Consider the following 27,673-nt stretch of genomic DNA (forward strand, 5'->3'; position numbering starts at 1 on the left):
GTATTAAGGCGTTTCATTGGCAGTGATTCCTAGCTACGTTTTCAGCCAGATCTGAGTGAAGAAATGGAACACTACCATGTTCCGGAAAATGGTCAAAGACTTATGTTACCATGCGACATACTTACAAAAAACAGATGAGGAACAGAATAATAGTATAGAGAGAAAAAATTTGATCTTATCATGAGATTCCTGCTCCTTATCAGGTATTAAACACTAAAGTTAAAAACTACTTAGAGAATGGAGTATTTTCATATTGGTGGAATTCTTCTTAAATCTCCCAAGTGGAAGATAAAGCATGCGGGAAACTCTATCAATCTTGGTAAACGTGTTACGATAGCAGGTGTTTGGTTCTGTAACACAGCTCTGAGAAATCTTCAATCATTTTCATACTATCACAGAACACAATTAGTTTTCACAAGTAAAAAAATGCAACTAACACTCTTCATAGTATTAAACGTAATACATTGAAAGCATTATAACAAAAAAAGAGGAATAATCCATATACAGAGAATAAATAGTCCGCATCACACATTTATCACAGGTGCTACAATTTTCCATGGCTAAAACAGACCATGAATATATTAAGAATCAATTACAATGATCACGTGACTTCATACTAAAAGCAATCTGAGAATAATAAAAGGAAAAGGAAAGGAACACTAATTACAAATGTAGCTTTAGGAATGTTTCCCCTCTCATTTTAAATGCACCCTATGTGCCAACTTCAGAACATACTTGCTTGAAACCCTCACCAATTATAAATTACACTGAAGACCGAGAAAAGGCTGAGGCTGCTCATCCAAGGAAGCTTCTGAAGGGAAATGCAGCTTTTCTGCATGTCAATTAGGTATGAGTCAGGGCTCTGACTGTCACAAACACACACAAAGCTTTTCAAGCATTCAACAGCCCCAAAAATATGTTCAAAAAGTCTTCATTATTTGGCATAAAAAACTGAAGAGTAGCACACAGAACCTTTGACCAGCATGAAGCACTGGGTTTACAATGTTAAGTATAATTGATGGGCCTTAATATATTTGAACCTAGGATGAGATGCTCTATGCCTTTCATGCAGACAGCCTATCATCCTTGAAAACATGGCAGGGCCACGTCCTTCTATTAACTCCACACTTTTAAAGTTAAAAGGCTGATTTAAAAATAACCTTTCCAGTGTTCATAAATGTTTTCAGAAATAAATGCCTGTTCCACAAAAAAAATTCCAATTTTAAGCAAGATTCCATTTAAAAGGCTTCAATGGCAAGAAAAATAGTTTACATGACTTGTGAACATCCTACTCATTATGCTTGTCAATTTAAATATGTATATATATTTTAAATAGTACGTTTGTGTCAATCAGTTTTACATTTAGCTTTCAAATGTTAAGTCCTCCTGGTTCGCTTCAATCACATACTTTCCTTTTCCATACCCATTCACTCATTTTGATTGACAACAATATGCCATAAAAGTCAGCTGTTAGTTAACAGTGAATCCTTAAATGTTTTAAATAAACACCTTTTAAAACACACCTAGTACCTATGTACCACTAAAGATTCAGATAAGAAATGTATAAAGGATCATGAAGTCAGATTTTCTCCACCATGTACACTATTAAACCATAAGTGGGGACAATATTAATGAGATGGGTAATGGGCAAGATACAGCAACTACTCCATGAAGTTTTAATAAGAAACAAATCTCAAAATTAAAGAAAAATGTTTCCCAAGAGGCATGGTAAAAAATTCTCAAGATAAAGGCAAAAATATATTTTTCAGAAATCCCATTCAACCAGCAAGTATATTTATGAAGAATAACTACCTGAAGTGTTTTAGTGCTTTATGTTTAAAAGCCCATCCTCTGCATACACAAACTCTAAGATAAAGCATGGCTAGCCAAAAGCATGATTCTGCACTGGATAACCAAGTGCTTGCCAAATGGCTACCTACTGAGAGAAATGAAACTGTGAACCAGATGCAAACAACCTGAAGCAATGCTGTGAGCAATAGTTTACAATGGAAACAGGTTTACAGTCCCACCATTTAAAATCAGATCTAAACTACAACATGGCGGCATAATTATCAGACGAAGCTTAGCTCAAACACAGCAATTATAATTGGTAAACATAACCAGTGAAGAAAATACACATCTTGAATATAACAAAAATAACCCCCCAAACAATTCTTCAGTTTCAATTTTCAATCAGCATTTTCACACTGAACAGTGGTGTGGGATTAAGCATAAAGATGTGGCTTGCTCTGTGCTTTACAACGTAGACTTTCTAATTTTCTAAAACTAATCTTAAGGGCATTTTAAATATCTCCAGCTCCATTTATGCGTCAACTGAGAACAATTGAGTTTGCACTTCAAGACTATTTCATAGTGTTATGGACTTATAAAACACTTGCAATGGCAATTACTCTTTTGACATACATACTACTATGTATTTGTATTATCTTTACATACGAACATGCACATGTGCAGGCAATTTAATTAAATTAAAAGCCCTTAGCTTACAATTTCAAACGTAATTTAGCTTCTAAAATCAATCTCATGATGCTGGGTCCTTATGGGTCTTTATTTCCAAACACTGGTAGACCTACTTATTTGCTCCTTAAGAGCATTATTAAAAATCTTTTGTTTTAATTTAATTATAACATTTGAAGGAACATTTAGGTTCTGACAGCTCATAGTATATATATATAAAGGCAGAGGTGCTGCTTAAAACAAAAATCTAAGAAGAAACGTTATTAGAATATACTGAATTACTTCAGTTAGGTCTTTAGGAATTTCAGGTAGTATACCTAGAGTAAAATAATGAATATCTAAACCATTCATAACTTAATACATACATATAAAATGGATGACAGTAAAAGTATTAGCATTTTGGTATTTCTGACAGGAACTGAAAGTGTGGCTTCCAGGCAAATCCCTGCACAACAAAACATGAAAGAAAACCAAATCAAACCCACAACCTGTTGTCTTGACAAAGGAAATCAGTTTGAGAGATGCACCGATTATTTCTGCAACCAGAGTTACCTAGATCAATGTTCCCTCATCACACAATTATGAGATGGATCCAAAAGCTTTAGCATTAAAAAGAGCAGTGAGAAAATAAATGTCCAATTGATCAGTTATATCTTATTTTATAATCTTTGATATTACAGATTTTTAATCTCAGGACAAGCCTGCTGACAAATCTGCAGATTTTTAACTGCCATCTATACCTCTGAATGCATTTAAAAAAAAAAAAACTTTATCCAATGAACATCATTAATTACATCCTTATAAATGGCAGGAAAATAATTTATCAGCATTAATAGTGGCTGGTGTGGTTTTTAGATCTTTATTTTAAACAATATTCAAAATTTTATTTTAATTGAACTTCAAAGCAAAATGTGCTAAAGAAACACTAAAATATTTTTAATGCATGTCAAGTCTCACATTCTGTTCTTAACTGTGCTTTTTTTAAAATGCAACATTTAACTTGCAGGGCAGTATCTAGTTGTGGGGCTGTGTAGACAACATAAAATAAAATAAAATGTATTTTATATACCATACTCCTGAAAGCTGCTCATTGAATGTCCATTCTCAAGCAGCTCTTGTAAAACACTTACATCTGTGTTTAGGCCAGTGAATAAGACAAAATAAGGAAATGTATTTCATATCTAGAAAAACATTCAATTTCTTCAGTAACAATGTTCTCCTGTACTGTACTTTAATATTGTAAAATATGTTTTGTTATTTTAAACAGATTGGTGTTTAAAAAAAGACCACAGTCTAGTCATTCATAAAGGTCTAGTCATTCATGGGCTCAGTAGTCTGATTCTTGAGACAAAATCTTTGACTGACGAAGCAGATGATGTAGGGATGAAGACTGTCTGAAGGTTTGTTGGTATCAATTTTTCTGCTTCCAGACTCATAATTTTCTTCTGAATGAACAGCAATTTGAGAAGTAATATGGTGACAAAGAAATGTGTTTGCCTGCTCCTACCAGTTCTGAATTGTGGCTATCTTGATATTCTTCTTAAATATCCTTTCCTTACTGGTCACCTTTAGTTCACTGAAATTGGCTAAGTTGGGAAAAGATGACTTGTTTAGAGAGCTGACTGTCTGGTATGCAGACACTGCACATTTAGCTCACTGAAGCACCAGTGCTGCCTTGCAGGTTTTGGCTTTGGTGAAGATGGAGGAGTTTCTTCTATACTTTTGCCATTGCTGTGAAGATTCATCTTGAGATTTTGGTGGTAGTTCTCCAGGGTTTTCAGTGACAGCTGTATGTGCCCCCCACTCCCTTTTCATAGAACAAAGAAGGGGTGCAGATAGCATTGTAGACTATGTTTCTTTTCAGAAATCATGGTCTGTACAGATATGCAAAAGGAATTTCTCCAAAATAGGCATTAGCACAATTGATTACATACTGAATTGTGATGTTTGAATTCTGGGAGAGAGGGTTTATCATATAAGAGAAAGGCTTGATTACTTTGAGGGTTTTATCTCACTCTCTAAACATTATGACATCTCAAACATAGTACATGCAAAACAATTTTTTTCATGTGGCTGGTGTTGAACCATCATGGGTGTTAACGTTCATAATGAGTAATAAAGGGAGTGAACGAGTATGAGAAATAATCAACACGTAGGTCAAAATGACTTGATACCAAAACATTCTAGCTAAACCACTAGTGCTCTTTTTCAAAGAAAGAAGTCATAGGAAACCTGGTAAAAATTAGAACAAATTTCTCAAGAAGTGTGAAAATGGCTAAGATCAGGGATAGTAGCAGAGTAATCCTCCCCAGAAAAATTTTAACAATTACCAGTAGAATACTTAGCAAAATGAGAAATCATTTCAAATAACATCATTCCTGAACAGCGCTGCCTTCATTAATGTCTTTGTAGATCACATACTGCAGTGGAAGCTGAGGGTCGATAGCAGTGGTAGATCACAGAATGAATTTTAGCCTGGTTTTATGATCTTTATGAACAGCTGACTAGACTGACTTAATAAACAACTACTAATATTGATTCACTGACTTTTTGAACTCGGACTGAAGTTAGAAAAAAAAGAAGACTATTATCCAATAAAATTAAAACAACAAGCTTTCTAAAGAATTTCAAAAACAATTAAGACATTTTAATGATTTCTGTTGCACTAAATATAATTAAGAAATATCCTTCATTATTTTGCAAGTAGTTTTCATATAATTAAGCCCCAAAGGTTATGGTTTACTTATTCCACAAGAGATCTGTTCTGTGAACACCAGAAAAGGATAACTAATTGGACATTTTAAATGCAAACCATTTCCACAAGGGATTTCATAGGATTGCATGTCACAGGATTTATGTCTGATCCTAAAGGCATCCAATACATCAACGTGCCATTCAGTACAAGGCAGTAACGTTTTTCCCCTTAAAAATCAAAGTCAAATGTTCCATCAAAATTGTAAAAAGACAACATTCAAAATCCTGGCCGTCTAAAAATTTGAAAAAACAATTGTTTTCTAAAAGCAACATTGTATAATACATTGTCTTCAGTGGGGCAATTCTAACAATTTAATAAGTCATATGAAATTATAGCATTATAGTGATTTCAACAAGGATTAGTATTTTTTTCCTTACTTATACTAAGAATATATAAGATACTGGTTTAATCCTACTTTGTCTAGTAATGGCAGACAAAAGGCTGAAAGTAATTTAAACAATCAAACATATTCAGTAGCCATATAGATCATATACTCACCTTTTTAAAGAAATGTATAATTTCTTTAAATTATAAATTAATATAGACATTTTGGACACTGTTTTACGATTTACTTACTTTAAGTCCTGCAGAAGATCTTTTGCATTCAGCATGGTGACTAATGAAGTAGTTGCTGCAGGTATGATGATAATAGGGGTTCGAGATCCTAGAAAAAAAAAAAAATTGTAGCATCTGGAGGAACCGTTTCACTTCTGCAGTTTTACAGTCAGAAATACAGAAAACAATGCATGTTTATATATTGTGGAAAATTTAATAATGTTCCTCAAGATTCATTTAAATATAACAGCTTCCACATTGGTTCTGAAGCAATTATGAGGTTTCCAATGAAGAATGGAGCAGATATATTTGGGCAAATAAAACTATGTCACTACTTTTGAATGTATGACCATGTAGTGAAATGGAATTAGCTGAGAGATAGGTTATCCTGAAAAAAGGACAGTCTGGGACTAATTTCTTGGTAGACAATCTGAGAATTGTTTATAAAGGAACAATGAAAACCTTAGATCACCAAAGTGTTGACAATACAGATCATTAATAATATGGATCATTAACTGTAAGCAACAACTATTTTATCAGTCTTTTAACATAATAAAATGGATTGTTAGAATAGGTTAGGTAGAAGTTTAAAGGTTTGCATCTTTCTTTCTACATTAGTTAATTTGATGTTTAGAAAATGGACACATCAAATCTCACAACACCTTACCTTTCTTTTGGTTTGGAGGAGGTCTGGCTTGAGAAACTAAAAAGAATTAAAAAAAACTGTTAGCATATGAAAGTTTTCACTTTATATAATAAAAAGACTACTAAAGTACTAAAAGACATCAATATACGTAACTTTTTTGTGGTTGCAGTTTTTGAACTTTTGCAACAAAGGTTTGACATCTTTTGAATAAAAAGCAGCTGGGCAAATGTCAGTGAGAAAAGAAAAACGTTCATCTAGTAGGTTTATTAGGCACTCCTATATATCCTATATATTCCTGAGGGGAAAAAAAGAAAATGGCAAAAAAATTCTAACAATTCCAGGTTTAGATTTCTGAACTGAAAAAGAAAACATTTCTATTATGTAGTGCATAATGAGCCCCCCACCCCTAAAACCACCCTACTGAAACCTAAGAACATTTGATCTTATTTGATTTATTCTGGCTTAAGTGTTTTTCACATTTTTTTAGCTTCAGAAGCTTTGACAAGCTTTCAAAGAACCAAAATTTTGTTTAGTTCAAGTAGGTCCTTTATGCAGGTGAATATCAATCTATAAAAAAAAAAAAACATTAACAGAATCACTAAACAGAATCTTTAGACTAAAAGCTGCAGATGTCTGAACTTGCTTCTGATTTTCTGAAGTATATTGGTATACACTATATAGGAAGTATGTACTAATGTTAGTATATTAGTAAAGGTGTCCACAAAGTAAAATTATAAAAGCACAGATTGTCCTCTGGTTATGCAATGTGGTAAAAACAGACATTTGTTGAAAATCTGAAAAAACAAAAAGTATTTTCAACAGAGAAGCAATGAGAACAAGTATAAAAATCATAGTGAGCTCTAATGCTTCCATTAATCTAGATACACTGTTAAAGGACCCCAACAAAGCTGTGTTTCTGTTTCCAACCAAAGGTGCCATTCCATATATAGAAACAATTTCCACATTGTAAAATCTTGTTGATGACATAAGGTTTGTGCTTCAGATATTGCAAAAGCTTTAACTAAGACCCTAGAAAATATCAACAGAAATATATATGCATAATTAAACTTGCAGACAAGAAAAAGAATATTAGTAGTCACACATTAGAAAGTTGAGCATTTTAAGGTAACAGGAATATACTCCCACTGCTTTTCCAAACTAACAGGAAAACAAACATTTCATGCACATTCTCAACAGTCAAAGACTGCTAAACAACAACATGAAATATGGAATGTTGACATGAAACATTCATTAAACTACTTCTCCCTCCCTGTTGTGCAAAAAAAAACGTGCATAAAATGATTTCAGATAAAGTCCTATTACCATGTTCAATTCTAGAAAGCAAAATAGCCATTTAAATTTGTAAATAATAATCCATACAAATGCATATGCACACAAACATTTTGACACACTCTAAATACTTATCACACAACAAAATTGTTATTAATTAAAGCTAACAACATTAGATTAATACCTGGTCTTGGTACAGGCTGTACTGTTGGTGTCTGCGCTTTTCTGGCTGAAGCCCCTTCCTGAAAAAAGTAACAAAACATTACAATATTTTACACAAACTACAAAAAGTATTTTACTAGTAATTAATATATAAAACAACAATGTGATTCTCCCCTCTAGATGTTTCCAATATCCTTAGTAATAACATGTATTCACTCAGCTGAAGGGATATTTGTCCGTGAATACACAATCATACTACTAATCTATTTTAAATATTATTTTTCCGCTTATCAGCCTCCTATTTTTATTACTTAAACCAAAAGAAATCATAAATTATTTAAATGGTAGATAAAATTAAATACATTCAAAATAGCTTAATTAAAAAAAAAACTTGCCTGTGCATTTTTTCCATTTCAATAATATTAAGTAGTACTAGGATATATATTTAGGCTCATGCCTACTCTGGAAATTCCCATAAAGAAAGGTTCATTGTAGGGTTCAAATTAAATTCATTCCTGCAAGGAAGAGGCTCCTCAAATTAGAGGACAAAAAGTACACACAAAAGGAAGGCTTAAACTCTTAGGAGGTTTATGTACATAGAGAAGCGCTACAGTGCTATTTTGTGCAACTTTAACATTGACAGATATAGCTAAAATTAGATAAAATAGTAATACAAGCTTACTCTGGCATATTCCTATGAAAATACTTATGAATTGTATCAAGTACAACAGAAGTGAATGTACAGTTGATTTACAATCAATTTCAGAACTTCAAAATCAAACTTTGCTCTATTTAACATGTACTTAAATGGGTATGTCATTCAAGTAAACCTGATATCAACCCAGGTGGCTAGTGTCCCCATCCTTTACCCCCCCTGCATCCCTGGGGATACCAAGTCATTTTCCCATGGCACATATAAATGCCCACAAGATGAACTTTAAGATTAGAGGGGGGCATGCCTTTTTCCAAAGAGTTCCTGTAAAAATTTTAGAATTACTGAAACAGGACAAGACTGCATTGTAACCAAGTACACCAATCCGGGAATATTTTCTACTTAATCCAATATTAGGAATGGGTGGAAGACGCCTGGTATTGATCAGAACCTTGCTACTCTAATTGCAGAGTCCACAACCACAGCAGGCTTTCTAGATCCTGATGCTACACTATGAATTGTGCCTGGCTGAGCAGAATGAAGTAACGCACCATCACAACGACCCAAACAATACACCACAAGCATATGCAGGAACAGAAATGCATAAAGGAATGCATAAAGACTCAATGTAGTTATTGTCTCAAAGGGAAAGACAGCCAAATAATGACTTTTACCCTCTGACATTTACTTAAAGTGAATGTGTCCCAATACTTATGGCGACATAAAATCACTGGGTTTAGCACAAAGTATGTTTTAATACCCAAAAACAAAATGTATATGACATTGTACTTATTCATATTAATCTTAATCATACACACATTACATAAGACAAAAACAAAAAACAGCTTTGAGTTTCCGGTCCCAATACATTTGAAGGGCACGGTAACTCAACAGAATCTGTAGTGATAAACCAAAAGAACTTAGATGGGAAGTGCACGCACACAGTGAATCTTTAATAGCTATGAATATGAAGAAATTAGGACATTGATGCACTGCAGCTCCAACTGGCTCTGAATTCCAATGATTCCTTTTGAAGGTCTGGGTCTCTAACTGCTTTCCTTAAAAAAATCAATACATGTCAGCAAATTTAATCTGGGCACATAGAAAAGCCTAAACATACTACTATCCTGGCAGACTCTTGAAGACAAGGTTATGAATTGAATAATTAATATGCAAAATAACCCGTTCTTTTCCACTGAGAGGCATTGTTTTTTTTTTTAATACAGCAATTTTCAAGTTTCAAGTTTATGCAGTTTCAACCAACCTGTTTAACTGGAATCGCTACCTTTAACCTTGAACTGAAGACATCCGTTATTCAATATTCCTAGCTTTTGACAAGTGAGCTTTTCGTGGCCCTTGCAATATTTTAGGAAAGTTACATTAATGTGTTCATAAACCAATATACAGTATGTCACAGGGAGGGCAGGAGGGGTGCCAAATACCAACCCTGAACACATTTTACTCATTTTTAACCATCTGTAAAAATGGTACTTCCTTTACCAGAAGATGTGTGCATGCACCACTCAGTGTTGACACTACAAAGCCAAGCTGAAAACTGGTATTGGGTTTGGACCAATGAGGCCACCATACCCAGAAGTCAGACTGCAACACGGAAAAAGACCCCAAAAAGAGTGCTCTCTCACATAGCTAAGTACTAAGAAACAGAAACATAACAATAGACCTTCAGAGTTTGTGTTTGTGTCTCTACAGATAACAGGAACGGATTTTGAAATAAAATGTGGTAATGTTTTGCATGTATGAAGTAAGCAAATGCTAGCCAAGCCCCGAGTGTGCACCCTCATGAGCTAGCTAGCCGACAGGAAAGTATGCATGAACATGTGTTACTTAAGGTGAATATTACGTGTCGTGTATTGTACCGCCTGCGGACAGCGACGGAGATCCCTCTGTCACACAGTAAATGCATGATGTGAGAAAGCACAAAATTTCTAATGCCTAGATGACTTTATCAATGCAACCTTAAGGTACACTGTGCAAGGATGAATTAAAATACTTTGGGGAAACATCGTAATAATCTGGCTAATCAGAAAGAAAACCAAAAAACTACTGCAAGGGCAACTCATATTCAGACCCAGTGATTTGCTAAAGTATGTTTAAAAAGATGGACAACACATATACAGTGCTCTTCATAAGTATTGGAAGAGTGAAGTCAAAGTTACTATTTTTGCTGTACACTCAAGCAACTCAGATTTGAGATGAAAAGATGTATATGAAGTAAAAGTATAGAATGTCCCCTCTTATTTCTAGATATGTAACAATGTGAGAGTGGGCGGAGCCATGTGGAGCACCAGTAAAAAGTCAACATCCCTAACCGGAAGCACCGGTGTGAGGTTAGCAGGAACCGCAAATAAAAAAAAAAGTGAAAAAAGAAACAAAAAGCAAAAAGGAAGGTCTTCTGCTGTGCATCGCGACATCCAGGCTGGGCTTGCCCTATACACTGGGGTCCAGCCCGGAAAAAAAGAAGAACCGCTAGCACAGCTGTGACCAGACTGGACTTAAACAGGGTTCAGTCTGGAAGAGCACGGTGAATAAGGCCAAAAACAAAATAACTCAAGTGTGAAAAAGGTCTGCCCTGCCCTAATGAAGATGCCTGACGGGACAGGCCGGAAAAAAATAAAAATAACGCCTAATGTAGGTACAATCCTCTCCGGGGCTGCCTGTGAAAATAATCCTCCCCTTCCGGGGGTGTCCAGTGTGTCTTCACAGCTGTGGCTCATCTTCTAATCACCAGAAAAGCTGTGACTACCAAGGTGAGGCATCATCCTTCCCTCCAGGACCCAAACCTCCACACTGGACACGCCCCCGCGTAATGTCACATATGCTTTAACATTTTAGAATAATATCTCTTTTTGTGATAATCTTAGGTCAGCATAAGCACTGGAAAAAATTAACAAAGCAAATTATTATAAGTCTTCGCTTGCAAATCCTTTGCACACAGTAACTGCATCAAGTCTGTGACCCACTGACATGAGCAGACACTTGATTTGTTCTTATGAGATGCTTTGCCAAGCCTTTGCTGCAGCCATTTTTGGTTGCTGTTTGGTTTGGGGGGGGGAGGTTCCGACTTCAGTCTACGTTTCAGAAAGAGAAATGCATGCTCGATTAAATTAAAATCGAGAGATTGACTTGCCTAATCTAAGATTTTTCATTTTTTCACCCGATGAACTCCTTGGTTGCGCTGGCAGTGTTTTGGGTCCTTGTCCCGTTGCATGATGAAGTACCAGTTGCATGAGTCTGGAGGCATGTACACAAGATGTTTCTGTACACTTCTGAAGTCACTCAACTTCTATAATCATTAGTTTCATCATAAATAAAGATAAGCGAGTCAGTTCCAGAGGCGGTCTGGCATGCCCAAGCCATAACACATTCCTGCTATGTTTCACAGATGTAGTGGTATGTTTTAGATCATCTATACTTCATTCCTTTTTCCACACTTTCACCTTGCCATCATTTTGGTAAAGGTTTATCTTTGTCTCATTTATCCATAGCACTTTGTCCAATGATTCTACTGGCTCATCGTAGATGGCATCAAAAAATGCGATTCACCTCTGCACTGTGGACATTTCTGGTCATTTAAGCAACAGACGATTTACAGTTTTTCTTCACAGCTCTGATAATTCTTGTATCAACAACTGAAGTTGTTTTTCTCAGCCAACCTGTTTGCTGCTGATTCCTAAGTACTTCAACGGTTTCTTTCCATTTCAAGATATTCCAAATTGTCGATTTTGCTATGCCCTGTTTCTGTGCTATAGTTCAGGTTGAAGTCTTTTCTTTAAGCATCCAAACAACAGCTTGCTCTATTTGTACCAAATAATATTTCGCTTATAATATTTATTGGGGGGGGAAAAGGCCCACACTAATTCAGGATCACTAGTTCATTGCATTGTCATGGTATCACAGAGAGAAGACAAAATAAACTTTTTTAACATTAACCTATAGAGGAAATCTTTTGCTTTGCTTTCTAACATGTGGATAAACCCTACAAAGCTGAAAAACATTTGTAGGGGAATCAGAATACACATCTTTGCCTATGCTTCAGACACTAATTGTACCCTTGATTCTTTACATATTTGTTCAAATAATCCATTGTATGTTTGTGTGGTTAAAAATAACTTTGTCCATTTAATTCTCATATGTTTACAATTTACTCATTTTTAAAAATAAGACATGTTCACTTTACATTCTCTGCCATTCTGAATTATAGATATACATTTACTCAACATCCTTCTCAAACCCTTAAACGTTAACAAGAGGCAATAAGAATACAAAAAAAAATGAGCACTGGGATTAGTATTTCTTTACCTTATTTCTTATTACCTTACAGTAACTATAACAGCTGTTTAACCACAGTAACAGAGGTTTTTATATGTTAACAATAAGGTTATCAGTAAGATGTTTTTAAATGTTTTTTTTTACAACAGTAAAATATTTTAATGTCAAACCCTAAAATTCGACAAAATGGACATATAATGTGGTAGGGGCTTAAAAACATTTCAAATTTTCTTCATTGATATTTCATCACAATTTTACAACAAATGTAATTAAACAAAATATTTTAAAAATAATAAAAAATATTCCAACAATTTTAGACAGATGGAGCTCACAAACCTTATAACCTCATATTAATAAAGCCCAGTGTCATGTTGAGAATGAGCATGGTAATCGTCTGGGCTTTTCTAAACAGGTGAACTTAAGCAACATGATGAAAACCTGAATAAATATATGGAAGGCTTCAAGTGCACTTGTCGAACAGCACAGTGTAGAATGAAAAAACAACAACAACAACAACACAAAGCCATTATAACACAAATTAAATGAAAATTATAACCTTAAGGAACATTTCAAACTCCACTGAATAGTAATCCAATATTCCAAAAATGTCATAAAAACAGATATCAAAGTTAGGACTTGTGTGAAAATTGTCAATATCTATACTGCAATAATACCCTGACACATTGTACTGATAATGCAATTACCACCATTACACTATTAAGAAAAGCTATTAAAACTCATTTTCTACAAAATAAATAATACCTTGTGAATTGTAAATCCAAAAATAAATAGCAAAAGCCATTCTGAATATTTACCAAAAGACTACTTTGGACAACATTTTCTTAAACGCCATATAAAAACAAACAAATTGTAAAGAATAATCTTTTATATACACACTCAAACCCTCAGCAAGCCATTACTGAGTGTTGTTTTTAGCTGTGACAGCACTGGGGTTATTAATTTAAACACTGAGCCTGTTAAAGGTCACAGACAAGAAATGAATGCCATATAAATAGTGATTCACTTTAACCTCTTTATCAAATGCACAAAAATGCAATGCATCAGTGCAACAAATAGTAGCAAACATTATGATAGCTTCCTAGATTTTATCTATTAGTTTTAAATAAAGAGGATTTACGTGCTGTTGCTAATGCAACCTACATATTCACACCCAGTCTATAGGAAATATTGACATTTACATGAGACTAAAAACTGAAAAAAGCTAGAAGCAAAATAATGAAGAGTAATTATACTAGATATCTCGGCTGTATTCTCAAAACTGTTTATAAGATAAAGCCACACTCTTCCTGTCTTGTGCAAGGAAATAGTTAAAGGTTTAGACTGTAGAAGGGAGGAAATGAATATGAATAGGTCACGTGGGAACCCCTGCTAAGTAAGCAGTGACGTTTGAATGTTCTGTCACTGAAACGGTGTCTAAGTCCACAGTTAAACAGCTGCCTTCCCAGAGCAGCAGAGGAGCTCTTCATTCCTTTCAACAGAGGAAAATCACATCACACTGGCTGCTGTAAAGAAGAGATTTTTTTGTCCTGCTTTTCTCTACGATGGGCAAAGAACCTGCTTTTCTCTACCATGGCAAAGGAGTGGTACAGCCTGAAGTAGTGGCTGTCTGAGATTGCGATCAAATACTAAAGCAGTGGAGGAAAGGATACTGGACAGATAAAGCAAACCTCTTTGTAACAGGAAAACAAAACAGTCTAACTGCAGCTGTTGGGGCTTGTTCACCAACTGGCCTTTTGCCAATCAAGTCAGCACAACGTCTAAATAAAGAAAAACTACTAAGCAGGCTAAACATTCTTAGAAGAGCAATACACACAAGAACTGAGAAAAAAAGAAACCTTGGGCTACGAAAACGAACAGAAATGATGGCTGCAGTCTGACACTGACAGATGGACGGATGGGAAGCCAAGAATAAAAGAAAGAACACAAGGGGATGTACACGTGATTAGGGGAAAAACATTATTTTTTTTTTCGTTCATGGAATGATGGCGTGCCACCCCTGCCTGCAGAAAGCACAATTGTCTACCTACGTCAAAAAATTACAACAGGAAGAGGTATGTTTAACGATAATAGTATTTTTTTCTTTTACTGATTTGTTGTCACAAGAGGCCTATTGTCTTTCTGAAGACCTTAAAAGTGCATCATGTAATTCAGAGCAGCGAGGCAGAGAAATTCAATGGATCTGATTCCTTTCCCAGCACCACCCCCCATCGTTCCGTCCACCCACAAGAACTGACAAATTGAAACCAAGCCGCTTCCTAATAGTTAATTACTGAATGTAAAATAAATACAGTATTTTGCAACGGTCAATGGAATCGATCAGCTTGCCTGCTATTATGTTTTAACATATTTTGTTTTCCCTACATCCCCTTGATTAAATTAGGTCATAATGATCCTGCAATGATCCTACATTTCAAATGATAGTACTTTTTTACTTTTGTTTAACTATGTTTATGTACAGGAAAATTGAAAATACTTTACGTTACTTTATGCGCATCAGACCAGATGTACAAAAACCAAAGTAAATTGAAAGGTCCAATAAATTGCGTCTGATATGACACGCCGTGAGCTCAACCATCAAAACAGATCATGCAGTAAAGTCACATTAACTGAATTGTATATCCTATACCATTTCTGACATACAATCTTATATTTTCCAAAGTACAATTATACAATTTTAGGGTTTAGACCAAACACTCTACTGTATCTCACTTAATTGGACTAGAAATAGCGATATCAACATACGAGTCAGTTTTGTCAATGTAAGTACAGGATAATACTCCAAAACAAATTGTGTTAGCATTAAAAAAACACTACATATATACAGACATAAACATGGAAAAAGATTTAAGCCTGTTAAAGAGATTAGTGGCTGTTGCATAATCTAGTCAATGCTCATTAATGCATCTTTCAGACAGTTCTATGTATTCTTTTTACCTCAATTACCAACACATAATAAAACTACTAATTTCAACACAGCAGTATATAATTCAGTACTAAAATGAAGGAACAAAAATACTGGAATGTAAATAATTACTAGGTTATAAGCAACAGTCAATATTTTAATTATGGAAATTAAAGACTTAAAACAGATAACATGGAGTACCCGCAAATTCTCTGTGTTCATTATCTATTTTAGGATGCACAAGTTTATGCTATAGACTACACAAACAGTATATACATACTTTGACAATATTATTACTATTATTCATGCCTGAATACAAATTTTACTAGTACTTGATATGGGAGATTTTAAAAGATTCTTTAATTTATGTTTATGGGTGTCAAGTAGGGGTACTGTATGGGTTAGATCTGTGTCACAAATGACCTTTAGAAGTTCCATTAATAAGCCAGAGGGCCCAAAGCCAGACGTGGCATGTCAAGTAAACATGTCACTCTTTGAACCATACAACTTTTAACAACTGAAAACGTTTTAAAAATACTTTTATGCTTAAAATATTGAAAAATAATTTTACAGATACAGTTAAAACTTAAGAAACCCAGGTCCGTGAAGATTTGGAAAACTATGAAGTGTTAAACATTTGTATTTTTACATCTAAAAAAATGGCAATAGACAGACAAAAAATTATATATACATATGAAAGCCATTCCTTGTTTAAATTAGTTTTAATTGATATAATACTGATTAAATATCTAACATAACTGTTGAGTACAATTGTCTTTTTTGTTTTTGGCAATTACATTATTTGAATCTTAAGTCTGTTCCATTTCATTTAGTAGGGATGTGGAATACACCAAGCCTTACCTAGCTTTTGCTTCTGAAGCTGGCCTACATTATAGTAATATAGCAGGGTAAGCTCATTTGTTAAAAAGGTCAGACTGGATTGATTCTACTCCTAGCTAACACATTCATAGGGAAATGCAAACTCACAGAGTGGATATAGATTTTTAATTTAAATTTTAACACACTCTAGTCATAACTGACCATATATTTATAAAATGGCAACATATATTAGGCTAAAATATTCTAACTCTCTGGTACAGAATAGAATTTACTTTCCAAGATCACATTTTATGTCAATCTTCTTAAGGATACATAACAAAAGATTTTAATTCCAGCAAAAACAAAACATTCAAGGTACCCCTTTTCTCAAACAAATATCAGGTTGAAGGTGAATGATGGGTGAAGACTTATCATTTGCTACTGTCTGCAGATTCTGCAGTGGAGCTTGCTGGACCCTGAAAATTCATTTTGACAGATGCATCTTTTCACTTGCTTTTCAAGCACAGCAGGAGGCTGATAGGAATAGGCCATCAGAGCAATACAAAGCTACAAGAGCACCATATTGTGTATGGGAAAATTTACATAGCTGTTAAGGGCCTTTTGACTAGCTTGCTACCACTTTGTTCATTCCAGATAAGACGTATACAGTACTAATTTTTGGTATGCACCCAATTAGCCAAAACAGAAAGGATTTAAGAAAGTAATGCAGGTATTAATCATACATTTACATATATTTATAACATGACTAAATTTAGTGAAGCACAATATAAACAGATTATAACATGGCAATGGTCTCTGTATATCTTTTAAGGTTCTGTACAGTAAACAAACAAAAGGAAGCCCAGGACTGAAAATGATATAGCACTTGCAATTAAAGACTTCAAGTTATTCAAAGTAATATACTGTTCAACCATGTTTGTTTTTCCTAAACTCTCATAATGCATTTACCTGAAAAATTATTGTTGTTTTTTTCAGATGTCCAAGAGAAGCATAAACTGAAGAGAAGAACTGTTAAGAAACTGCATGAAAGCATGACAGCCAATTATGCTGATAAGCCAGAAAAGGAGTTCAAACTGGGTTACTTGGAGAGTACATTATCACAAATGTAGCTCTACTACAGGCATCAAGAAACATTGAATGTTTCTTTTTAATAACGGCTGCTCCATTTGCAATACACACGTGACTTGATTAAATGTGACAATCAAGCAGCGGGGAATTTTACATCTGCATCATGCAGTGGAGAAGACGGCACTGCTTCCTGAAAAAAATGACTTGTAATGTTAAGAGGTCACTTTTCCGCACACACATCATTGGCCTCCTGTGTCTAGTTTTTCTTTTCGGCATTTTCCTGTTCTGTAACCATGTGGACTGGCTGCCTGGGAGGACTGGCATGAGAGATAACCCTGTGGCTTACACTGTGAGAGGATTCCGTTCACCGAAAGGTGAGACCAATCAGAGCTCACTGAGGAGCATTTGGAAGGAGACTCTCCCTGCACCTCCCAAGCCTCAGGTCACTCTGAACTTGAGTCATGCTGAGCTGTCTGTGCAGGGAGTCACTGGACTGGAGAACTCTTTGAGTGCGAATAACAGCTTGTATAGAAAGAAGGGGGCAGGGGGTGATTTGAACACACAGCCTTACCGGTACATCATCAATGAGCCAGACAAATGCAAAGACAGGAGCCCCTTCTTAATACTATTGATAGCAGCAGAACCAGGCCAAATAGATGCAAGGAATGCCATAAGACACACTTGGGGAAATGACACCATAGCACCAGGAATTAAATGCATACGTCTGTTTTTGCTGGGCCTGGGGAAAAATGGCAATGGTTACTTGCAGCGTTCTATTGTGGAAGAGAGTAGACAATACCATGACATCATTCAGCAGGAATATTTGGACACATACTACAACCTAACCATTAAAACTCTTATGGGGATGAACTGGGTAGCTACACATTGTCCATATACTCGCTACGTTATGAAGACAGACAGTGATATGTTTGTCAATACAGAATACTTGATTCAAAAGTTACTAAGGCCAGATCTTCCACCCAGGCAGAATTATTTTACTGGCTATTTGATGAGAGGCTATGCCCCAAATAGAAATAAAGATAGCAAATGGTACATGCCACCTGAATTGTATCCTAGTGAAAGATACCCAGTATTCTGCTCTGGGACAGGGTATGTGTTCTCAGGGGACTTAGCTGGAAAGATTTATAAAGCCTCCTTAAGTATACGCCGTCTCCACTTAGAAGATGTCTACGTAGGAATCTGCCTTGCCAAACTGCGTATTGACCCAGTCCCACCTCCTAATGAATTTATTTTTAATCACTGGCGGGTCTCCTATTCCAGCTGTAAATACAGTCACTTGATTACCTCTCACCAGTTCCAGCCAAATGAACTTATTAAGTATTGGAACCATTTACAAAACAACAAGCACAATGCTTGCATTAATGCAGCCAAGGAAAAAGGCAGCAGACATCGACACAGGAAGCTGCACTGGAAAAGGGGTCTGTGATTAACTTTGTTAAAAATGTAAATAAGCATGTACAGAGGTCAGTTCTATAGAAGGTCAAGCACGGTGGGTCCGGCACTGTGTACTGGTAACTGTCTTTAAGGAAATTATTTTTTTAAGTTTTAAAGAAATGTCATGTAGTTGTAAAACTCTAATGTGATAGTTAAAGGGGCAGTAAAACAAAATATATCGGTGAACATGTGCAAGACTAAGCATGCACACAAATCTAAAATGTACAGTTGCCACTTCAGGTACCAGTAAGAACTATCAGAAACAACAACAAAAAGTATTTTTAGAGCTTGCTAAAGGACTATGCAAAGGGCTGTTTACACTGTTTGTGTAATTTCAATATGTAGAGTACACGGATGGTTCAAAAAGAAATATCCAGACCCAAGGAAAATTAATTTCAATTAAAAAAAACTCACAAAGGATTCAAAGAGAAGAATCCCTCCAGAATACACTGTGCAGTACTCCCAGGAATTCATCTGATTGATCCAAGCTTTGGCGTACTAAGTACTGGTACATTTTAGGTACTACAAACCTATTACACATTTTTACTTCAAAGAAGTTTATCTAGATGGTGTACTAGTTTTAAATTATCACCTCTTTATGGATGGAAATTACATGCATCACAAAAGATATCTTAACTATTGCTCAAAATATAGTGCTTCTTTGTTATAATGCTAATATCCATGAACACAAAATGAGGAATGGAGGCTTATGACTCACAAGCATGCAAATATATTCCTTCTTTAAACTGCAGCTACACACTTCGATTACAAAACCTCAAAACAAATTAAATTCAACTAGTTACATACAATAGACTCTACAGTACTATACGTACAACAGCAGTCTCACAAGGTTCAGAGCAGGCAAGGTGAAGTATATTTGCACGGCATGCATTGCAGCAAGGAAGCAGTGTATATTACTCAGAGCAAAATTGTGATGAAAAATGTTACAATTACAAGCACCACCCAATGGAATAAAGTAAAATTCTGATACAAATTAATTAATTTAAGGTCTACTTTTTTATTCTGAAAGAATACAAACCGTTTATATTTTCCTGAATTCTTACAATTTGTTTCCTCACTTTGAGTTTGAAACCTATTTTTATATTTATCTGATATTCAATATTTTTTACAAATATGAAAAAATAATTGATTTTTAACCTACTAAAAAAAACGTAAAAGAGATTGTTAAATACCAGTGATAAAACTGCTGGATTACAGGGTAAAAGGACATTTATGTTATAACCAATGTTTCTTACATCCATTCTAAGAACTGAATTATGAGGAAAAGTTCCATATTATATGTCTCTAAAGTTTACTTTAAAGGTATTCCTTAAACGTGTGCCATACCAACACATGTATAAAAATAAACTTCATCCATAGAAGATCCATCATACAGAGGTGTCTTTATAACACAATTTTAGGGGTCAGCAGTAACAAGCTGTACTACTACTTTATTACTAAAAGACCACATTACAAACACGTGCATTACTAATACATGGCTCATTATTACCTAATTATTAAACAGTACAGATCTATTAGACACAGAAAGCAAATACCAATACAGACTTAGCACAAGGGTTGTTAACTTGATCATTCATAAATAACACATGACTTACAGGTCACTCCTAAAGTAAAGTGGTACCTGAAAAATCAAACCTGCACTATAAGAAAACTATAACAGAGAAAGACAAGAATATAAGCTATTTCTTACTACTAAAACAAGCTGTCCACAGTCTAAGGGTATTATCTTAGCTTTAATGCTGATATGCTGCTTTAGCTATACATGAATTATTTTTTTGCTTTCAAAACCTAAATGCTGTAATGTATTAAGTGAAACTATAAATAAAAAAAAATAATACTCATTTACATTAGTAAGGTATTTCAATGTGTTGATATGGCTTTATCAACTTCATATTCACTTGAATGCCAACATGCACTCAGTTTTTTCTAAAAGAACTTTAGAAAGAACGATGCTCACCCCACCACAGTGCCATAAAAGCTAATAATGCTTTCTACAACCTTTTGACTAGAATCTAAACAAGAAGATAGTTTTTACACATATAGATTGGTTACGTCAAGTTTCTATTACTTTACCTAATTTTTGTGCAACCAAATAAGCTGCAAATATCATTACATATTTTAGCATTTTTTACTTAGCAAATATTTTGATAGTTCTAAATATGGCATTGCCTGTTTGTGGATTTGCTGATCAGTATAACATTTGCACCTGTACAGAGGAAGGAAATTACACAGGCTTGGAAATGTGCACTCTGACACCGTTTTCCTGTTAAAAAATGAGCTACACTGTGCAACAGTTATTCCAACAGAGATAGGGTAGGCAAAGCTGTCAAGCTCACAGGTACCTACCTAAGGTATAAACCAGGGCTACTACTGTTAGGAAAATCAGTAACAAGAAAATTCAGATGAGAGACAGTAAAATTTATTTTTGAGGAGCTAAAGTTCACTCTGAATAAATTACACAACACGTCATTCATATAAGTACCATTAATACTGAGTCTAAGACTAGCACTGAGTTTGAAATAAATGATGTGGCATCCTAAAAGAGACCACATGTAAGGCTGTGCAGTTATATATATATATAAAAAGTTCTATATGGAAAAAGTCCATCAATATACAGACCCCTTCATAAGTATTGGTACAGTGAAGTTAAAATTGCTACTGTTGCTGTATACTCAAGCAATCAGGATTTTAGATGTAAAGATTAATCTGAGGCAAAAGTATCTTTTATTTTTTGGTATTTCTGTGTATATATACTTTAACATTTTAGAATAATTTCTGCATTCCATCCCCCCATTTCAAGTGAGCATAATTACTGGGACAAATGGCTCCTGTATTTTTCTTATTGGTCACATGTTTCCTGATGCATTGATTATGCACACATAAAAGAACTATAAATGGGCAGTGTTCGATTTAAACTTTGTTCTTTCAAATGGTGTCAGTATGCCTAAACCAAAATGAAGTCTAGAGAACCGAGAAAGAGAAGCAAGCAATTTGGGTGTGGAAAGTTGAAGAAACCAGAACCATAGCACAGAAACTGGGCATAGCATAATCAACAATTTGGAATAAATTATATTAGTCTTTTCATCTCAAATCTTAAAAGTCTTGAGTATATAGCAAAAAAAAAAAGCTATTTTATATATAGCTGTTTATATCTCTAGATACTGCATTTTCTTTTGTCTCGAATGCCCATCCAAAAGGTGCAAAGGTGTATAAAGGAAAGACTAACAGAACAATCTTTTCACAAACCTGCACACCCAGCAGACTTAAATTTCCAGCAGGATTTGATATACATATTAAAAGTTTATATAATAAGATTACGGTTTCTCTTCTACTGATGAATTATTATTAAAGTTTAAGTGTGCTCACTGAAGTTGGATGCTGACCATATCATTCTTCCTTAAAAAACATTTAAAACTACTTTAAAATCAATCATTTGATCACTTCAGAAAGAATGTTCTATACATTAAGTCAAAAAGACACGCAAGGGTCTTGTTTTCAATTTAGAATGCATGTTTAGGCTACGAAATCTTGAGCTTGATCTGTTATGAATCTGTTATATACGAAAAGTACCACAGTTCACATTTATTCTTTTTGAAACTATATCACATGATTTAGCAGCTGGATTGACATTGCCTTTGCATATCACAGAGTGAATTTAGTGCCACAACAGTCACAGGGAAGATGCTGTGAAAAAGTTGTCACAGCAAAATGAGCTCAAGGCAGTGTACAAGGGTAACAGTCTTTATAAATGCTTTTGCTGACAATATACATTATGTTCTAATATTTTTAATATCACTACAGAAAACTGTCATGCCGTGAAAAGCCACAAAGCAAGCAGTCTCAGCTAAAAGTCATGCTTCCTTTTGAAACGTAATTTCTACCTACCTTACTTTGACTGTAATTGCTTAAGGTAATAATGTAAAGTCAAAAGGGTGCTGTACCACCATGTGCACCATATGATAAGCTCTACCAGCATCTGGAATTCTGTAGGAGGGATGCAGCACCAATTTTCCATGAGAAAGTCACACATATCCTAGTTGATGGAGGTGGAAAATGCTGTCTCAGGAGTCATTCCAGAATTTTTCATAAATGCACAAATGGATTCTGATTAGGTTACTGAAGGCCATGGCATATGGATAATATCAGTCAACTGCTCACCAAACAACTGGGCAAACCACACTTGTTCTGTGGATGAGGGCATTATCATCCTGGATTACAGCCTTCAACGGAAAGAAATGATGCATCATGGGGTGAAGATAACTCAGTATCATTAAGTAGCAACACTTTGCATTTCATGCCAAGAAACTACACCTCAGAAGATTACAGAGCAACCAGTACACGTCCGATGCTATAACCATGCTCTCTGGGCTGCAGAGTTCTTTAGGTTGGCACCACATGTGCACTTGTCCATTTTTCAAGATCTAACTATATCACATTTCTTCACTGCATGTGAGCCACTGTGTAAATGCCACTGAGCTCAAAAACATGTATTGTCAGGTATGATGACCAGTTTGTGTGCTGTAACCCAACTACAATATCCTGCACTGTGTAGTTTTTGGCAGACTGTTTTTGATTAAACTGGTTGCTGGTGCCCCAGGATGAAATTTGCAGTCTACTGATCTTTAGTTACCGACTTCTTTTGCTTTGCAATTTGAATTAATGCAGGGATATCCATGTTCTTAAAGTATGTAAGTATAGACAACCCGTCAGGTCCAGCATTTTCAGATGTGTCCCTAACTAACCATAATAGAAATGTTATTTACTTAGCTCATGAGCCTTTCCTATGTGGAAACTCTGCATTCAACATCAAAGCATTCAACTTTGATATAAGTAAACACCATCCATTTTTAAGCACCATTTTTTCAATCTGCTGGCCTTTCTCATTTTTCCAAAGATAAATAATTTTTGAAATGAGAAATATTTTGGAAATACTTTAGTTTATCATACCCCTATAAAAAGTTAAATGTAGTTTTAATTTTGTCAAACTTTCCTTTAATGTTAATTTTAAATGTCAAAGGACATTTGAGTAACATTTGCACTGAATTCTGCATATGCAACCTAGGCTAAACCATCCACGTCCACTTTACCCTGGGTGTTTCAATTGATTTTTGCAGCCTTAGTAAACACTGGTTTCATCAAAACGTAAGACCATAAAATACAAGCTCTTTTATGGAATACTTGAGATGCACAAACCAATAAAGATTTTTTTTCTGAGAAGTAGTTGAGCCGTAGTTAAAAAAAATAACACTTGCATGGGTTAAATCATCATCTTACATTAAGTTGAATGACCAAAGATGCAGAGCACAATATACTGAATGCCTCCTGTGTTGAGTGAGTTTGAGTTGGATAGGACACCCTCATCTGCTGCAGTTCTTGACTTGCTTAGTAGTTGTAGCTATAAGCATGTTGTGTTTAGACAAGCATATCTCTTCTTCAGTACTCTCTATCTCTATAGTACAGGCACTGCAGGACATGCAGCATGAAATGTTGGTATGCTCCGATAAGTACTGGAGTTGGACACTTCACATACAGCACATATCCAAGTTATAGTGTAAGTGTTTAAATGTGTTGCGGAATGTATGATAGTAGTTACTGGAATATGTTAACTTAGCTGTGTACTGCCTGTATTAGTTACCACAAGTCCTCGAGGTCTGTTGAAGTGAAATAAAGACTGACTTTGCAAAAACAGCAGTAACTGGTTTGCTCCTAATGAGGCTGTAAGAAGAAGTGATCAACTTCAAAGAACAGTACGAAAACCGCTTGAACCTAAATCAAACCGACTTCTGTCATGTACTACATGAACCTACATTCTATAAAAGAGCTCAAGATACCCTAGCAGTTTCAGTCTTGCAGAGCTGTGCTATTCTTTCAAAATCCCCAAAACAGATTCTCCCTCACACAACATGCTCAATATATTTAGTCAAATATTTAAGAAATTACAAAAAATATCTATTCTGAGATGTAGATTAATAATAAGATTATTAATAAGATCTGTGTACACAAAGCCACATGGGACAATATTAGTAACAGCATCATGTTCAGGAAATCAGTTACAAAACTTTCTTCTTATGTAATGATAAAATTCAGCTAGAAAATTTAAAGTTGTTTTGAAGGCTTCCAGACGGTCGTTACCAGCTTACTTCAACATTAAGAGCAAACTATTAGTAAAACAAAAAGGTTTCAAAGCTTCACCACGTTTGGGAATGTCGCAGATCCACATTTTGAAACAAAACCTACTCCTCTTTTTCAAAACACTAAACAAAGGTATCCCCTGTTCACCAGTTACTTTTATTGAATAATGATTCATGTTTGAAATTGAGCCGTTTTCCATTCCCCCCCCCCATCACATTTCTAACCACCAACACTTAAGTGACCAAATGAGCTAATACAACTAAATCACAACAATTGTTATACAATTTATTTTAATACATTTTCAGGACTAATTTCTGTTTGCAATTTCACAGGTTTTCAAAGAAACAGCAGAGAATTACTGCACTTAAAGGACTATAAAAAGAGAAAAATTAAACAATTATAATTACCATCTAGAGAAATAGACATGGCTGGATTCACACCTATCAAGACAGACTATGTGTAATGGCATCACTTTTTTTGAGAAAACCATACACTAACTTTATGTCGACAGCAATTTAAATTCCTTGGAGATATTTATGCTGTGCAATTTTCTAGGCCATCAGCTAAGCCAAGATAATACCCACTAACATTTTCTAACAGATGGCATATTTTAACCGTGTTTCACATGGACTGGCAGATGGAAAGTTTCCAAGGATAAGCCAATCTCTAATTGTAATTTTAATTTGACATCAATACTGTCTTTCTAATGGGAATATGATCATTCACACCGGCCTCCAAACCCAAAGTTGGATGACTGACACCCCCCAATCCTTATCAGGCTTATCCGTAAATAGGAGCTATAAAAGAAAAGTATGAAAAATAAGGAATAATTACTTATAATTACTTCTAGGAATAATCAGAATATTGGAAAGAACACTGGATTTCCAGGAATCATGGAAAGTACATCGCTTCATATTACTGCAGCCTATGAATGGAATGGCTACACTATGTTTTCAGCTTAACAAAAAAGGCAAGCTCTTATTTTTGATAACTGTAATTGTAATTGTTATAATATAATGTTAATTTAGATGTCTACAGCTCCAGGAAATGTGGGGAGGGGTGCTACAATATGTAATAATACTAGGCTTCTGTTTGTATTCTATATCTTAAATAGAATGTGGCAGAACCTAACTAATGCACCACATACAAATACCTGAACTCCTCAGGCTATCACAGGGAGCATCACTGTGCTGAACATCTACCAGGATGTTCAAGCGCTATCATGGGTTTGAGCCTATGTCACGTCACCAATTGGCTGTGATGGGGATTCCCCAGGTGAAGGTAGGGAACCTTGGTCAGCTGCCTAAGGCATGCTACTAAGACAAATGGCTCAAACACTTAACAGTCTGCCTCCACCTTCTCATTCACCCACATGTATGTTGGTGGGTTTATAGATGCAGGTAAAATGAAAAACACTTGCATATAAGAATTTAATCGCATTTATTCCAGGATAAAATAGAAGAACTGGTTTTATCAGAAGTCAAATCTAATGTCAAAGAGGAGCTGAGACCTTAAAGAAAACACAGACATTACGTTCTAGGCCCTGACATTTTTTAAATACAAATGTGAAATTGTGGCTATCATTTTATTACATTTTGTCCCTCTACATATTTTTAGCATTATTAGGGTTACCTGTCTGTGCATGATGCTTAAAAATAGATTGATGCAGATCCATTTCTACAGTGAAGTGTTAATGTATGGCTAAAATGCATTCCTTGTTTCTTAAATTAATATTTCAGCAAGCAAAAAATTTAACCATTGCCATAACTTTGTTTGAAATAGCTATACAGATATTTGAAATCTTAGAAACAAAAATTCATTTTCAAATAGAGAAGACTTTCTTACCCGAATTGTCCCTTAAAATGAATACTACAACTGGTTAATGTAGTATGTGGAATTAATAAACCTGCCGGTGGTGTTTCCCATCTTTCTATTCTTTGAATATTCAAATTAATGTTACAAAATAAGGAATTGATGGATAAAGAAGCTGAGATCTAAAAAACTGATAACAAGGTCAGGGTAGATTAAATATGCCTTTATTTTTCTAACCCTTCTATGCATTTTACTAAAATAAATCTTCAATGTTCTGTTTTAAGGAAATCTGGATTGGATACAACTTTGAACTTTCCTTCTAATAACTGTTAGTTGGTCTAGATTTTGAATAACCCATCACCTCATTCTCCCTGGCTAACATTTTTAGCAACCACAGTGTCAAGGAACCACATTACCACTAAAAACTTGAGAGCAAGCAACAAGGCATTGAAAGGAAGCATATGAGTTTATCCAAATGTGAAATGAAATTAAGTAGGCTCTTACAGCTACAATATGTTGTGGCTAAGACATCAACCTAAATACTTTGCTGCAATGAAAAACTTGAAGCAAGACTAATTTCTCTACATTGATTAT

At 34.9% G+C, this 27,673-nt stretch overlaps 2 protein-coding genes across 3 annotated transcripts in view; one reads left to right on the forward strand and one right to left on the reverse strand.

Moving 5' to 3' along the window:
• The window catches only part of cdc73 (cell division cycle 73, Paf1/RNA polymerase II complex component, homolog (S. cerevisiae)), a 73,783-nt gene that overhangs the window by 11,284 nt on the left and 34,826 nt on the right, over nucleotides 1-27,673 (reverse strand). For both annotated transcript variants that reach the window (XM_088598472.1, XM_088598471.1), the window contains exons 11-13: nucleotides 7,909-7,966; nucleotides 6,456-6,491; nucleotides 5,810-5,897 (exon numbers count right to left, since the gene is read on the reverse strand). In XM_088598472.1, coding sequence (XP_088454598.1) covers nucleotides 5,810-5,897; nucleotides 6,456-6,491; nucleotides 7,909-7,966 — 182 coding nt within the window. The remainder of the gene's footprint in view (nucleotides 1-5,809; nucleotides 5,898-6,455; nucleotides 6,492-7,908; nucleotides 7,967-27,673) is intronic.
• Nucleotides 14,231-24,821, forward strand: LOC148652006 (beta-1,3-galactosyltransferase 2-like). The gene is made up of 2 exons (XM_088598466.1): nucleotides 14,231-14,900; nucleotides 17,567-24,821. Exon 2 carries the CDS (start codon nucleotides 17,823-17,825, stop codon nucleotides 19,104-19,106), a length of 1,284 nt encoding a protein of 427 aa, XP_088454592.1. The 5' UTR covers nucleotides 14,231-14,900; nucleotides 17,567-17,822; the 3' UTR covers nucleotides 19,107-24,821.

Source organism: Lepisosteus platostomus, chromosome 11, assembly GCF_059453375.1.
Source record: "Lepisosteus platostomus isolate fLepPlt1 chromosome 11, fLepPlt1.hap1, whole genome shotgun sequence".
Taxonomy (NCBI): domain Eukaryota; kingdom Metazoa; phylum Chordata; class Actinopteri; order Semionotiformes; family Lepisosteidae; genus Lepisosteus; species Lepisosteus platostomus.